At 40.7% G+C, this 14,192-nt stretch overlaps 1 protein-coding gene across 3 annotated transcripts in view; it reads right to left on the bottom strand.

Annotated features, from left to right (window-relative positions):
• The window catches only part of NPC1 (NPC intracellular cholesterol transporter 1), a 52,028-nt gene that overhangs the window by 23,418 nt on the left and 14,418 nt on the right, over positions 1-14,192 (bottom strand). Inside the window, exons 3-10 of one of the 3 annotated variants that reach the window (XM_073331384.1) lie at positions 13,364-13,470; positions 12,401-12,576; positions 10,857-11,024; positions 8,578-8,827; positions 2,987-3,063; positions 1,797-2,167; positions 1,044-1,270; positions 212-312 (exon numbers count right to left, since the gene is read on the bottom strand). In XM_073331384.1, coding sequence (XP_073187485.1) covers positions 212-312; positions 1,044-1,270; positions 1,797-2,167; positions 2,987-3,063; positions 8,578-8,827; positions 10,857-11,024; positions 12,401-12,576; positions 13,364-13,470 — 1,477 coding nt within the window. Of the gene's footprint in view, positions 1-211; positions 313-1,043; positions 1,271-1,796; positions 2,168-2,986; positions 3,064-8,577; positions 8,828-10,856; positions 11,025-12,400; positions 12,577-13,363; positions 13,471-14,192 lie in introns of those variants that run through there. The other 2 variants (XM_073331385.1, XM_073331386.1) reach the window with 2 other exon arrangements.

The raw sequence follows: 14,192 nt of genomic DNA, 5'->3' as shown, positions 1-14,192 counted from the left end.
GACCCCAACTCTCTGGAATACATTTATACAGCACCATAAGATGTCCATGGAACTTTACAAGTAAACAGAAGGCATTCACAAAGGTGAAGAGACAAAGGGAACAGAGTACAAGTTGTACAAACCTACAAACAAAGACAGTGATCTAATTTAAGAAGTAATCGACCTTAAGTACATGAACAATATTTCCAGCTCTATTTGCAATTACACCTACCATCATATCCTCCCAACACAAGCCATGGAAAGACAGGTCCACCAAATGTTCCTAAACAGGGATCATGAAGCTCACTTGTATCATTTAGAGATGCTGGGGCCCTGCAAAATATATTCACAATTTATTGATTTTTTTTTTTAAATAATCTGATATTTGGGAGTGCAAAGCAGCACTGAAAATTTGTACACTTACATATTGTTTACAGTGTTACAGCGATTATGCTGGGTATTGGTGTGACAGAGCAATAACTACATTTGTAAACTGAACACAAAATTTGCTTGCTTTGTGATGTAAACTCAAAGGTGAAAGCTTATCTGTAAATTACTTATTGTGGTTTAAAAACATTTTAAGCTGAAAAAAAACTTCAAAAAACAACTAGATTTCTCAGGTGAAGCCTTTTAAAATTGCTAGTACAAAAATATTTTACTTTAGAAAAACACTTTTCTCTCTTTAATGCCCTGAAGAAATAAGCCAGGAATCCTCATGTTGCTGATTTGAAGCAGAATATCATCTTGCATTTTTTCCAGGTGGTGGGGTTTGCTCAAGCCTCTGTATGAGTCTCTGGTGCTGCATCCATCACTATGACTGTGAAAAACCCCATTGGAGTGCTGGTAGACATGGAAATGCAGGAAAAAGATGCTCTACTACCAATCAAAAGTACACACACAGATGGCATTCTATCAAATAAACCAGGAAAAAAATTCAGAGGCTGCTGGCATTGGATACAGCACGTCAAATGGGAAGAAAAAAAACCCACCAACCCCAAAACAGTTTTTAAGAGTCCATCTGTACACAAATATTTTTAAAGCATGTATTTAGTGGCTCTGCTTACCGGACACAGTACAAGAAGTGAGTGTGGTAATCAGCATAGACAAAGAACTCATCCCCAACTGAATGATTTAGAATGGAGTAACTGTTCTGAAAGTAGTTGAGCACACTTAGGATAGTGCAGTTGTTATTGTAGGGAGTAAGAGGAGCCAGGCAGATATCCTTCAGCATTACAGTCTCATTGTCATAAACAGCAGTTATGTTTTCAATAGCATTCTGCAAATCTAGCACCTGAAACAAAACACACTATAACTCAAAACAGCACTGTCTGAAGGCATTTGGTGGAGCGGAAAGAGCATTTTTCTTCTCGGTGTAAGATCAAATACTTTTAAAAGTCATGGGGCATTTTTGGCGGTTTCTGAGCTGGGTACCACGCTTTTAATATAAGCACACAGCAAATGATGAAGCAAAATGTGGTTTTCATTCTAAGTACTAGAGGAGTATTTTTCATACATCTTGAGGTTCAAAGCAAGTGGGAATGAAGGTACAGGAGCGGCAAAGTGGGGGAAGGTGATTAGCCCTTTGCTGCAAGGCGGATTGGAAGTTCTTGCAGTCTCTTTGCTAACTCCAGAGGATATTTTAGATATTTATAACAGATTAGTTTTTGGTGGAAATTCACATTATATGCTAACCACATAGGCGAAACAAAACCCAGCTTCATACTGATAATTAATCCCTTTTAGGGTCTTACAAGTATTGCAAAACACATTGCATTCACATCTCTTCCACATAGATAGGCCTGCAAAACCCATGTTACCTGATATAGGATATCTTTGTCAAGCGGAGGCCCAAAAGGCACATCAGCTCCTGATGGGTATGGTGAGTAGATGTGTGGCTTACTGTGGGGAGCTTGAATAATAAGTTGTTCAGTACGGAAGAAAGGTCCAAAGTGAGTGTCAAAGTACTGCTTCTCCTTGCGAGCTTGGCTGCTTGGGGCTGACCAAAGGTCTACAGGGTTTGTAGTGATTTTGATATACACCAGGCCTGAACAGCACATGGCAATGAAGACCAGAGAGAAGAGAACAACAGGCCGTGGATTTCGAACACAGAAAGCCCCCCAGGACATGAATGTGAGCCGTAAACAGTTCTCAAACCTCTCACCAAGTCTTTCACCACAGGAAGCCTCGCCTGTAGGAAGAGGAGATACAAGATCCAAACTATTAAAATGAACCATTTTCTTATCCAGTAATCTCTTTGGATCAGTCAGATGCTTCCAGGCATTCTTACAGAGAAGATCATTTATTGATTCTAGATTTTTTTTTTTTTTAAAACCACCATAAACCAAAAGATAAAGGTCTTATCAACAAAGGGGCTCAAGCAGGAGAAAAACTGCTAAAACACTCTTCTAGCTACAGTAGTTTCTAACAATGTTGCAAGCCAGTGTGGCACAATTAGATGGAACCATGTTTATAAAAAACATGCTAATAGTAGTCCCACCTACACTTGAGCATACCCATGATTGGCAGGATTAGAGGCATCGGAGCTTTAACACTTATTTGTAGCGTGGATGGGACAGGACATTCGTAGAACATTAAAATCATGTTAGGTCATGACATGATTCTCTATAATGATGCTGTCCTAATCACAGGAGAAAGTAAAAATTATACCTAAGAATGCCAAACAACTATACATCGGCATGGCTAAATTTTCAAGTGTATATGGACCCACGACTTGGCCCCATCCACAATGATGAGCCAAGTGATGTCAAAAGTAGTTTAGGTGGGACTGTATTTAAATGTTACTCCCAAATTCTATATAAAAAGTCAGCAAGACAATGAAAGTATGAAGAAAGTGCAGAAAAACTGAATTAAGATGAACCAACTAGGGCAGGAATGTTGGACTAGGTGGTCTTTTGGGGTTCCTAAAAGGTCTCAGACTCTTGTGGTCCACATCTCAGAGAAGGAAATAATATCTAATCAAACCCTATCATTATGATCCCAGACATACCGTTGTCATGGCGAGAATTAACAGAGAAGGCTATATTGCCGTCAATTGGAGTGTACTCTGAGACAAAATGCCTTTTTCTGTAAAAACAAAAAACAGATCATATAATCAGTATGTGGTTCTCTTGCAAAAAAATCAAGACAACTGTTTTCCAGCACTGTACTATTGCAATAAATACAGTAATAGAGGTGAATCAGGAGATCCAAAGTCTGGATCAGAATTGGCAAGCATTCCACTTTAGGTCCATCTCTAACCAATATCATCACAAACAACAATATTTCACTATAAGCTTTATGCATCTTAAATTTGTCACATTTTAGAAACGAAGGGAAAATTAGGATATATCTAAACTCACCTTAAACTTAGATCATTAAGAAACTATTTCTGGAAATTTTGGGTTTAATGTTTTAGGCTAAAAAGTTTGCCAACAGTTTTTTTTTTTTTTTTAAATGCAAGTGTAAAGACTGAAAGACCAGAAGCTCCCTCTCACCCTGCCGCCCCTCCAAGTCTCTGCATTATTCTTCAACACTACTACTAAGGCCATCCCTGAACAGACCCATATGGTCACACAACTTCTTTAAACCCCCTTTCTGAAGGGCCAACTCTGATGTGACACCTGCAAGAAAACCACCAACCCATAATGGCTAAACTGAGGGACAGCCAGGAAAAGTCTATACATATGAAGCTAAACAAATAGCCAAGTGTACATAATATATAAATACTGTATACATTTCCTTGTGACCTTAGCCATCCACCTTTCATGTTGTTCATCCTGTTAGATAACCTCTGCAGGGCAGGAACCACATCTGCTTCCATGGTCTACAGTTTAAATAATGTATTTAGGTTTGTTTCCACTTGTGACTATCAAAATCATCTTAGCACAGTATGAACGTTAAAAAGCTCTCCCTTGAAAAAAGTCTTCCTAACCCCAAAATGAACTTCACTTATACACACAAACTGGGGAAACATAATATTGCAGCATGTCCCAAAAGTCACAAAATCCAGGCTCACGAAAACTACAGGCAGATATAAATTCCACAGTGAAGGACTGACCCACTACTGAACAGTTACCATCCACATTCAGTTAAATCCATTAGTGAGTTGCTGACTCTCTAATTGCCTTCACTGAGTCAGCAAAACCCACTTAATCCTTTCACAGCTGTCAGTCAGGATACTTAGAGCTTCATAACCCAGAAATCAACTGGTAGCCAGTGTAGATCCAAGCATTAATGTGTTTTGTGGTCTTGTCTACACTAGATGTGTTGCAAGCACTTACTTCTATTGTAACACACATGTTGTCCAAATACAAAGTTCCTTTAAGATTACTGATCATATTCCATAGATATGTGCGAAGACTTTAGCAGACCTAATGGATCACCACCCCTCTTGGTGACCGGTCTTCTGTTGCAGATGGTTACTCTCACAAGCCCCAGCTTTGCAAAGAGAGCTGCCTGTAAATGTACTTAACAAGTTTACACTTGTCAGATTGCCTAGCCTGCCCACACCACATTACAAGTTTCAACGATTTGATTATACTGTTGCAAGATGTTACAGTTCTCTAGGGTAGACAAGCCATTTGTGAGATAATGCTTAGTAAGCAGGCTATGTTTACCATCAGTTCAACAGCTTTTGTTTTTAGTTTTGTTTGGGGTATTTTTTTTTTAGAATTCAATAGGGATGAAATCAACACTCATGACCATTTGTCACAAGGCAGTTATTGTTTATTACACTTCCCACTGTATCACATTGTTACGGGTCTGTATATTTATACTTCCACAGCTACAACAAGGGCTTTTGTCAAAATTTACACATGGAGTTCTATTATTGCCACTACTGAGCCTTTGGAAAACAAAAGTCTCCCGCTGTTGCCACAGCGCTGTGTAAACCAACCAGTGGAGACTGGCCTCTCAAGTTTTTCCTCCACTGAGTGTGCCTACACAGCAAGCAAACAACTGCAGATGGCTTGGCTCAGCTAACTTAGGCTTGCAAGCTTCAGGCTGTGGGGGACATTTGGGCTCAGGCTGGAGCCGGGCTCTGGGACCCTCCCCCTTTGCAGGGTCCCAGGCTCCAGCAGAAGTCTGAATTTTATTAAGATGTTAAAATTAAAAAAAAAAAAAAAAAAAGGTACAGAGTTTAAGCATAGAAGTTTCTGGTTATCAGGGAATAAGGTACAGATTATCAAGCGGTGCAAAATTCGGTTTAGGATCGAATGGCATAAGGAATACATAATCTGAAATATCCCCGATGGGGGGTAAAAGATTAACGGATCAAAAGTACAGACATTGAAATATGAGGGTATGTTGTTCATATAATGGCTATGTTCAGGTGTGGAGTATAATGAGTGGATACGATGAGGAGGATGGATTTACCCTCATTTGGTGACATTTAATGTTCAGTGAGTTTATGGTTCCAGTTCACGTGGTCCAATAGAAAAAAAGTCTCTCGGTCCCTTTCTCATAGTTGATGCACGATGTCATTCTGGCTCACACCTCCTGGTACTGTCGGTGGACAGTGATGTGTTTGATGTAGATGTCCCTGGACCATCGGATGGTGTCTGAGACCATGACGCACCACATGAGCCATGCATAGCATCGACCAATCCCACAGGTCCGCAGCACACGCTCATTGCAGGGGTTCCAAGCGCCCAGGGCTCAGACGATCAGGGCATCCATCTGCACCTCATAGCCCTTCGCTCTCAGGGTGTCGGCCAGGGGGGTGTATTTTTCCAGCTTACGAGCTCGGGCTTCACAGAAGGCCGGGATTCTGTTCTCGAAGGAGACCGTGACGTTGACGAGGATGATCTTTTTCTGAGCCTCGTCAGTGACTACTATGTCAGGTCGCAACTGGCTGTCAGTACCGGGGATGGCACAGTTCAGTGACCTCCCCCAGGCACGGTGCGATGGCTTTCACCAGGTGGTTCTGGATGGCATTGTGGCGCAGCTGCCAGGCTCTGGAGTGGGGCTTGCAGCTGCACAGGACGTGGGACAGGGTCTCGCTGGAGTAGCTGCACTTCCTGCAATGCTCGTCTCAGTGGTGGAGGACTCTGAGCGGGATGCAGTTGAGCCAGGCACAATGGATGAACCGCCAGTCAGCGAAACGGGTGAAGCCATCCCCGGCGAGGAAGTGGTTGCTAGTGTCCCACTTGCTGGTCAGTTCGAAGGCTTTACCCTGGTCCGGTTTACGCTTCAGGGTTTCCATGTACAGTGAGTGGATGGCTGCCTTCAGGGTTCTCTCCAGCATGCCCCTGGCACTCGGGATGACGATGGTGTTGTCTTTGGACCTGATCTGAGGCACCAGGACTCCCAGCTCCTGGCGCTCCTCGCACCACTCTCAGCGGCAGCCGATGCACTTCCCCAGGTGATGCGTGGCATTGCGAGCACAGGACCACAGTGAAGCGATGCTGCCAGACGATTTTGTCTGCCTTGTTGAGGGGTACCTTCGCCACGGCGGATACCCTTAGGAAGAATGAGATGCAGGGGATCAGGAAGGTGTTCAGGGCATTTATCTTCAGCCACGGTACTAGCAGGGAGGCGTCAATCTTGGCGGCATCCTGCAAGATCTCCTGGATGGTGTCCTCAGGTGTCTACCGGACACGGAAACCTGTCGGCATGCCAAGGTGCTGGTACGCCTGCCCCTCTGCCAGGGAGATGACGGGCTCGCCCTGGATCTGGAACTCCGTCGTCTGCACCGAGCCCCTTTTGCTGCCATCGATGTGGAGAGCTGCACACTTCTTTGCATTGAAGTGGAGTCCCATCCAGTTGGCAGCTCGACTGGTGGCATCTAGCATATGTTGGACGCTCTCTGGGTGATCCACGGTCAGGACCAGGTCATCCACATAAGCCAGGACGCTCACCCTCTCACCGTGGAGGTTGAAGCCATCTGTGCCATTGCAGATCGCTTGCAGCAACGGCTCCATGGCGAGGTTAAAGATGATGTGGCTGAGGGGACAGCCCTGCTTAACTCCGCTCCGGATCGGGATCTCAGCAGTCTCCCCTTCGACCGAGCAAATGGTGGTCCTGCATCCCTCGTACACCTTGCGGATCACACAAAGAAAGTTCTCTAGCATCCCAAACACCTGGAGCGTGGCAAATTTTTAGCCCCACAGCCTAAGCTCCGTGAGCCTGAGTCAGCTGACCAGGCCAGGGATTTTTTTTATTTCACTGTAGATGTACCCACTATGTCATCTAGACTTTCACTTCCACTGTTCGTATACTATAGTTATCAATGGTGGAAGTGCTACTCTATAGTCTAGCTACAACAGTGGGAGTTTTCTTTTAAAAAAAAAAAAAAAACTCTTGGACACAGGTTTATTTTTACTTGCTTGTAACTTTCTGAAAAGTTCTTTTTTGGGCTTGAAAAGTTTCCAAAGCTTTGTCTCAGCCCACAGGTGATTTATTTATTTTTGAGGATAGGCACTAGATAGTAGGAGAGGGCTGAGTTTAAGTTTCTTAAGCCATTTTTGTATTATGGGAGAATGAAAAGTATATACACTTTATGCTGAAAGTTGTAAAATTTAAGCTCCCCCAAAAACAAAAGACTGAAGAAAAATACTCTAAAGTTAACATCTTGCTAGTTCTCAATGAGGAAGAGTCTCTGCAAAGAATAAACTGATGGTATAAATAATTTTCAAATTCAAGTTAGTGAGCATGCATAGTAGCTGTCCCATGGGGACTTCAGCAGGCCTACCAGAGACCTTTGGGATAAAACATATAGGATTAGATAACTGCACGTTCTCCCTGCCTGGCCTGACCTGGCACAACAGCTGCTGCTACTTGCATTAGATTGTAAGACTCCCAATGAAATGTACAACAAGATCTTCCACTTACCTTTGATCTTTCCCTTGCAGGGACAGGTGAAAAATCAGGAACATGGAAGTAGTTTGTGTAGCCTGCTATTTTCAGCTCTTTTCCACAACTGCATCAGAATTCCACAATTTTCTGAACATTTTACCATACCCCCCAATAATTTAGTTCCCAACTTTTTCCTGTTAGAAGTGTGCACCTATGCCATTGAGAACAGCTGCCTCCAACAAAATCTAGTGTTCTGGTGCTCTGTTAACCCACCCTTGCTGAAAGCTGTCCCCAGCCAAAACAGCAGCAAAGCTCTGAACTCCTCTCTCTGCATTCACTTCAGGTTCCAAACTTAATTCAGGTGGACCATTTAAAGTGATAATGAATACAAGGAATGTCCTCTCTCCCCAATGTTCTTACAAATGAAGAAAACAAAATGCAATAGACTATGCTAATGTAAGTTTAAATGCGCAAAGTCAGGAAATGAAAAGAGATCAAGGTTATACAAATTAATGTGACTGAAAATATTCAGCTGCATATAAATATACACTGTATATGGCTAAGTTACTGAGCACTCTGACTTTTCCATTTCTAATGTAATTTAAGATTTTTTTTAAACATACCTATATTGGTAATGTTAATTTAATAAGCTACTCCTACACACTGTACATGAAAACAGTACTATTGTTCTTACCACAAAACTGCTTACTTTCCCAGAGTGCAAAATAATTTTTGAACATGTTAACAGAAAAAATAAATGAGTTTATTTGTATCAATATTGAGCATTTTGAATTGCCTGTTTACCTGTAACACCAGACTCCAAAAATGACTGCAAAAAATACAAGTAAAAATCCCATGTAGGAGATCCACATGATGACATATATAGCATCCAAACCAAGCAAAAGCCAAGGTGCAGGAGGTGGAGGGGGCTGAGGCTTGGGACCACAAACAAGGGAACAGTCCTGACAGCTGCATGGTCCTGTAACATCATCCATAGATTCATTACAGCCTTTGGTAGCATTGTTCATAGGACTCATTCCACGGACAGAAATATCTAAGAGCAGAGAAATTAATTATAAATGTGAAACTTCCATTTCATTTCTGTGTTTCTTTATTTTTAAAAAATATTTATATTATATTATATTTATATTATATTATATTTATAATATTTATTTAAAAATATTAAAAGTATTTTTGCCATCCCCAAATGTTCAAAATTCACAAGTCAGGCCCCACCAAAATCATTGGATATTTGCCATTTAATTTTCGAGCCTTCAGGATTCACTCATCACATTTTTAGAATTTTCTCCATAACCATGAGGGCTAGAAACTTACTTTTAAAAATATGAAAGCTGAGATCCTCATAAAATCACAGGACCAAAGAAGCTGGGGCTTTAAGAAAAGCCTCTATCATCATAAAACTAGCAATAAAAGATGTGAACTTTGGCAATATAAAGGTGATTCTAAAGCAAGCAGTATGAAGTGGTTTTTAAAAAAATATATAAATTAAAATCTTTGTTTTCTTCACTTTTAGCACTAAAAAAAAAATCACACTTAAAACACATGTAACTTTACAGCGTGCAAATTCAACATATTTGGAAAAATTTGTACTCAGATATAAAAGGGGAAGGACTGTTTACACTACACTAGTGGTTCTCAGACTGCAGACCACTTGCAACCCAATCAGCACACAGCTCTGGCCCATATTATAGATAGATATATATAGATGCGACCCACATAACACAGACAGCTGCATATGCAGCTCAGGATGGTAAATAGTTGGCATAAGCCACTGGTTCTCAACCTGCTTCTGATGAACTGGGGGGAAAACCCTCCCCCCTACACACTTTCAGCACTTGTCTACACTAGAGAAAGGGGTCACTGTTAGGTCCAGCTTCACTGAAAATGTTAATTAACTTTGACCACTTTTCTCACGGCATGGCTACACTTGCAGATGTAGAGCGCTGGGAGTTAAACCAGTCTTCGGAGACCGCAGCAGGGAGAACACTGCCGTGTGTTTACACTGTCCAATTCAAGCGCACTGGTCTGACCACATTAGCAGCTCTTGCAATGCCACAGAGAGCAATGCATTGTGGTAGCAATCCCAGCGTTCAAGTGGCTGCGAAATGCTTTTCAAATGGGGAGTGTGTTGTGTGTATGTGGGGGGAGAGTTGGTTTTTGGGGTGCTGAGTATGTCAGCATGCTGTCTTGTAAGTTCAGACAGAAGCAGACCTCCCTCCCCCTCCCCCTCTCTCTCTCTCACACACACACACACACACACACACACACACAGAGCAAGCAGCATTTCACAGTAATGGTTGCTTTGTCTGGGAGCTGATAAGCATGGAGCTGTCAGAAACAGAGCTTTAAAAGGGAATATCTACATTCCTACAGCTGAGTTCAAAACAACAAGAGTGGCCACTTTACTTCAGGGGATTATGTGACTGTTCCAGAGGCCAATCACAGCACAGTAATGCAACACCTCATTCACACTGACACCCGGGCGTTTCAGCTGGGGCGCAGCAAGCGTTATGCTTCTCATGGAGGTGGATTATCAGGAACGCTCCAGCTGCAGAGTCTGAGCGCTCTAAGTGCCTTGCCAGTGTGGATGGGTTGGGTTAGGGAGCCTGGGGTTGCTTTAATGCGCTCTAACTTGCAAGTGTAGCCAAGCCCTCAGAAATCTAAACTATTAAGAAATACTGCAGAAATTTTTAAACTGCTTGCCTCTTAAATAGCTCACCTCTTACTACTGAATGAAAGGATACAATTAGAAGATAGTGATTAGAACAGCAAATTCTGACTATCAAAAGAGATAATTATCTACCTTGCTATGTTGTTTCAGTGTAATGAGGTGCTTCTCAACAACACTAACATTCAGCAACAATCACCAAGAAGCCAAGACAATTAAAATCCTCTCTAGTTCAGTATTTTTATAAAAGGTATATAATTTATACTGCTGTAATATACTTGTCTCATGTTATTCTAATACATTATTGGATTTTACTACCACAACAATGCATAGTGTAAACATCCATGTTTAGAACACAGGCCACACACAGAAGAAAAAAAGTTCAATTTCTTACCTGAAAAAATAGGAATGATGCTGAAAGGAGTCTGTCCATTATTCTTACTAAACATGTACTCAATCCAATTGGTAGCATTGCAGTCTTTAGCATCTTTCCCACATAGCAGCCCCAATGCTTTAACATTACTTGATGGTGCTTCCACATCTTTGCAGGCATTATACATGGCTAGGAAAAAAAAAAAAAAAAAAAAAAAAAAAAAGTGTTATTAGGAAGTATAAAAAGTCCATGCTATTAAACAAAACAATGTAATTTTTAAAGTTTATTTTGCATGTTGAATTCTGGAAGTAAACAAGCCCAAATTTACTTCTTTGAATTTACAGAAGATGCCTTAAGCTTTATACCGCAGGTGCAGAATTTACATCCAGATTTGGGGACGGGGGAAGAGAGAGAGAGAACACGAACTGATTTTAATCAAACCTAATGTACTTAATGGAGGAACTTCTAGGGATACTCAACCCTGAGTACCTAAAAGGAGGAGGATGTTCCAGGAGGCCCTCCTAACTACCACATGAAGTACATTTTTATTATTCAACCTTTAATTCCAAATAATCTCGTACATAGCATGAACATAAGCTGACTGAGAGGCCAAATCTACCTTATAATTACAACTGACTCAGGAGACCCAGTTACAATAAGGTTCAAATTTGTAATGTCGATTGAATTTAAGTGTTTAACTGGGCTAAAGCCTTGGACAGCTCACACTATAAACTGGAATTACATTAACTCAGTTGCAATTATAACAGACAGGGCACTCCACACAGTTTTCTTTGACAAAATGAAGCATTCAAGTACAATTTAGAATTTACACTTCTGTAAGAATAATATTTGTCTTAATTTCTTGTATACTCCTAAATATTGGAAAAACACTAGGACTAATATTTTGTCAATTATTTTTAAAAAGTAGCAGTGTTTTATGAAAACAGGAGCAACTGTACTGCACAGTCTCTAGACTTCATTTGTCACACTGAAACAAAATATAATTTTCTACCACAACTGTCAAAAATGAAAGTCCTACACCAAACCTTGATGCCACTATATGTTCATGCAAGACTTCATGGTTTCTCTCAGACTTGGATGACAATTATTTGTAAGCTTTTCATAAGAGGGCCTATTTCTTATTACAGGTTTTACAGTGTCTAACATAATGGGGACCCAATCTTGATTAGGCTTTTAGGCACTACCATAATATAATAATAATGCAAAACCACTTCAGCAAAACCAGAGGTGGTCACTTCATAATGGAAATTCTACATTCACATTAATATTTTAAGCAGCTTATTATTATAAAAAACTTTTCTAAGGGGTCCGTTGCTATAGTTTTAGGCACTTGCATGGGTCAAGAAAGAGATTCTAAGGTAAGTTACAAGCAAATGTCAAATGATCAACAGGATAAATTTCCACTCCCTCTCTCCCAGTTCCTCTACTGACCATAGACTTCCTTCAGAAAGACAATGGCATTTATCTGAAAATCTGGATGGAGTATGAGGAATTCACAATATACCATACCCAAGTAGCATAGTAACTGAACTGGGTTTGCTTACCATTGGCAAAACTCTCTCCAATATAATACTGTAGCTCTGTGATGCTAGCTTTGCTCTCTTTTGTGACAGGATCATAATAAGGTATCATTTTTGTAACATTCAAAAAGTCAACTTGATGTGGACTGCAGGTCAACTCACAGAACAGGTTAATTAAATTATAAAAACAAGATGGACATCTGCAGAAGAAAAAAAGCCAGTTAAACACTGGCTTTGATTCATACATGTACACACACATGAAATACAAAGAGATCCACTTTGAAGGAAACATTTTACCAGGAAAAGTAAATGTTTCTTACAATTAAAACTACTGAGGACTCAAAATATGAGTCATTCAGTCTTGTAAACTACTCTATCAAGACTTAAGCTTAAGTGGTGCATCTACCAATTACATAATAATTCTAGATTTTCCTAATCAAATGTCACTCCTAAGAAGAGTTCTCTCCTAACCGCAATTCAGCAGTGTTGTAAGGATGGAAGAAAGGAGTAAAAACCAACACAGAGACAAACTTAGGGAGTTGTTCTGTTACCTCCAAAAACGGCAGGAGCTGTAAAGGTGATGTTTAATCTGACTCAGTGTCACTTGAATGCGGTCTATTGTTAGAACAAAAATACCTGTGATGTTAGGAGTTTTACTAAGGGCGGGATAAGAAACAGGACCTTAAATTAAATAGGGGATAGAATGAAGTCTGGATTCCTCTTTGCATGGGACCCAGACACAACAAAAGGGAGCCCACATTCCCATACTGTGGAACAATAGAAAGAACCACTGTGCCTGAATACAAGTTTCTCCCAACCATTCCCATGAAGTTTTCTTCTTGACAAGATTTCCCCAGTAACACCAACTTCATTAAGTCACAAAAATGCTATTTTCTTTTTGTCAGCTCATAAAAACAGCTAACAGAATGTGCTTTTATTCACAAATGTTACAAAGTGCTAATCATTTCAAACTGATTGTCAGCATACCTGGAGAGAAACTGCAGAGGCAGCTGCAAGTTATTTTTCAAAGTCTGAAGCTGCTGAACATTGCAACAAACGCTAACGTTATCAAAGAGTAAACCCGGGCAGAGTTCCTTAAATAAAAAAAGGTCACAAAGCTATTAATTATAATCAAGTGGGGAAAAAAAAAAGTAGGATTAAGGCATTTAACAACTTCATACGTAGATGTCAGTAGAAGGTAACTTAAGAGAACACTTGTCATTCTGCTTCTGTGACAAAGAATTTATAAAATCATCATCTTAATTAGAAAGTTGTCAGGATACTGAACTTGACTTAACATGGATTTGTTATGGAAGAGGGGAAAAAGAGATTTCTTCTTGCCTGCAAGGGACTGTGTGTCTTTTTAGAGCTGCATGGACACTGTCTGGCTCACCAATTCACCAGTATGTAAATACAGTATAAGGGTACTGAAGGAGCAGACAGGATAAAGTATACACTTCCCAACTCGAATGATTTGCTCCTTAAGTTTGATAGTGTAATTTGATGATAAATCTCAGAAGAGATTCCAAAAGGCAAATTTAGAAACCAACAGTCCCGGGCCTACCCCCATCAGCCACTAAACATGAAATATACATACAAAGCAATTTAGTTCAGACTACCTTGAACACTTGGGTTACATCTACACAGCAAAAATAACCCACAGCAGCAAGTCTCAGAGACCGGGTCAACTGTCTCAGGCTCAGACTGCAGGGCTAAAAATAGCAGTGTAGACACTTGGGCTCAGGCCCTGGGTACTCAGACCCTCCCCCTCAAAAACTAGGCTTCAACCCTAATCTGAGCATCTACATGGATATTT

The sequence above is a fragment of the Lepidochelys kempii genome, chromosome 2, assembly GCF_965140265.1.
Source record: "Lepidochelys kempii isolate rLepKem1 chromosome 2, rLepKem1.hap2, whole genome shotgun sequence".
Lineage (NCBI taxonomy): Eukaryota > Metazoa > Chordata > Testudines > Cheloniidae > Lepidochelys > Lepidochelys kempii.
This window is presented reverse-complemented; position numbering and strand designations above follow the sequence as displayed.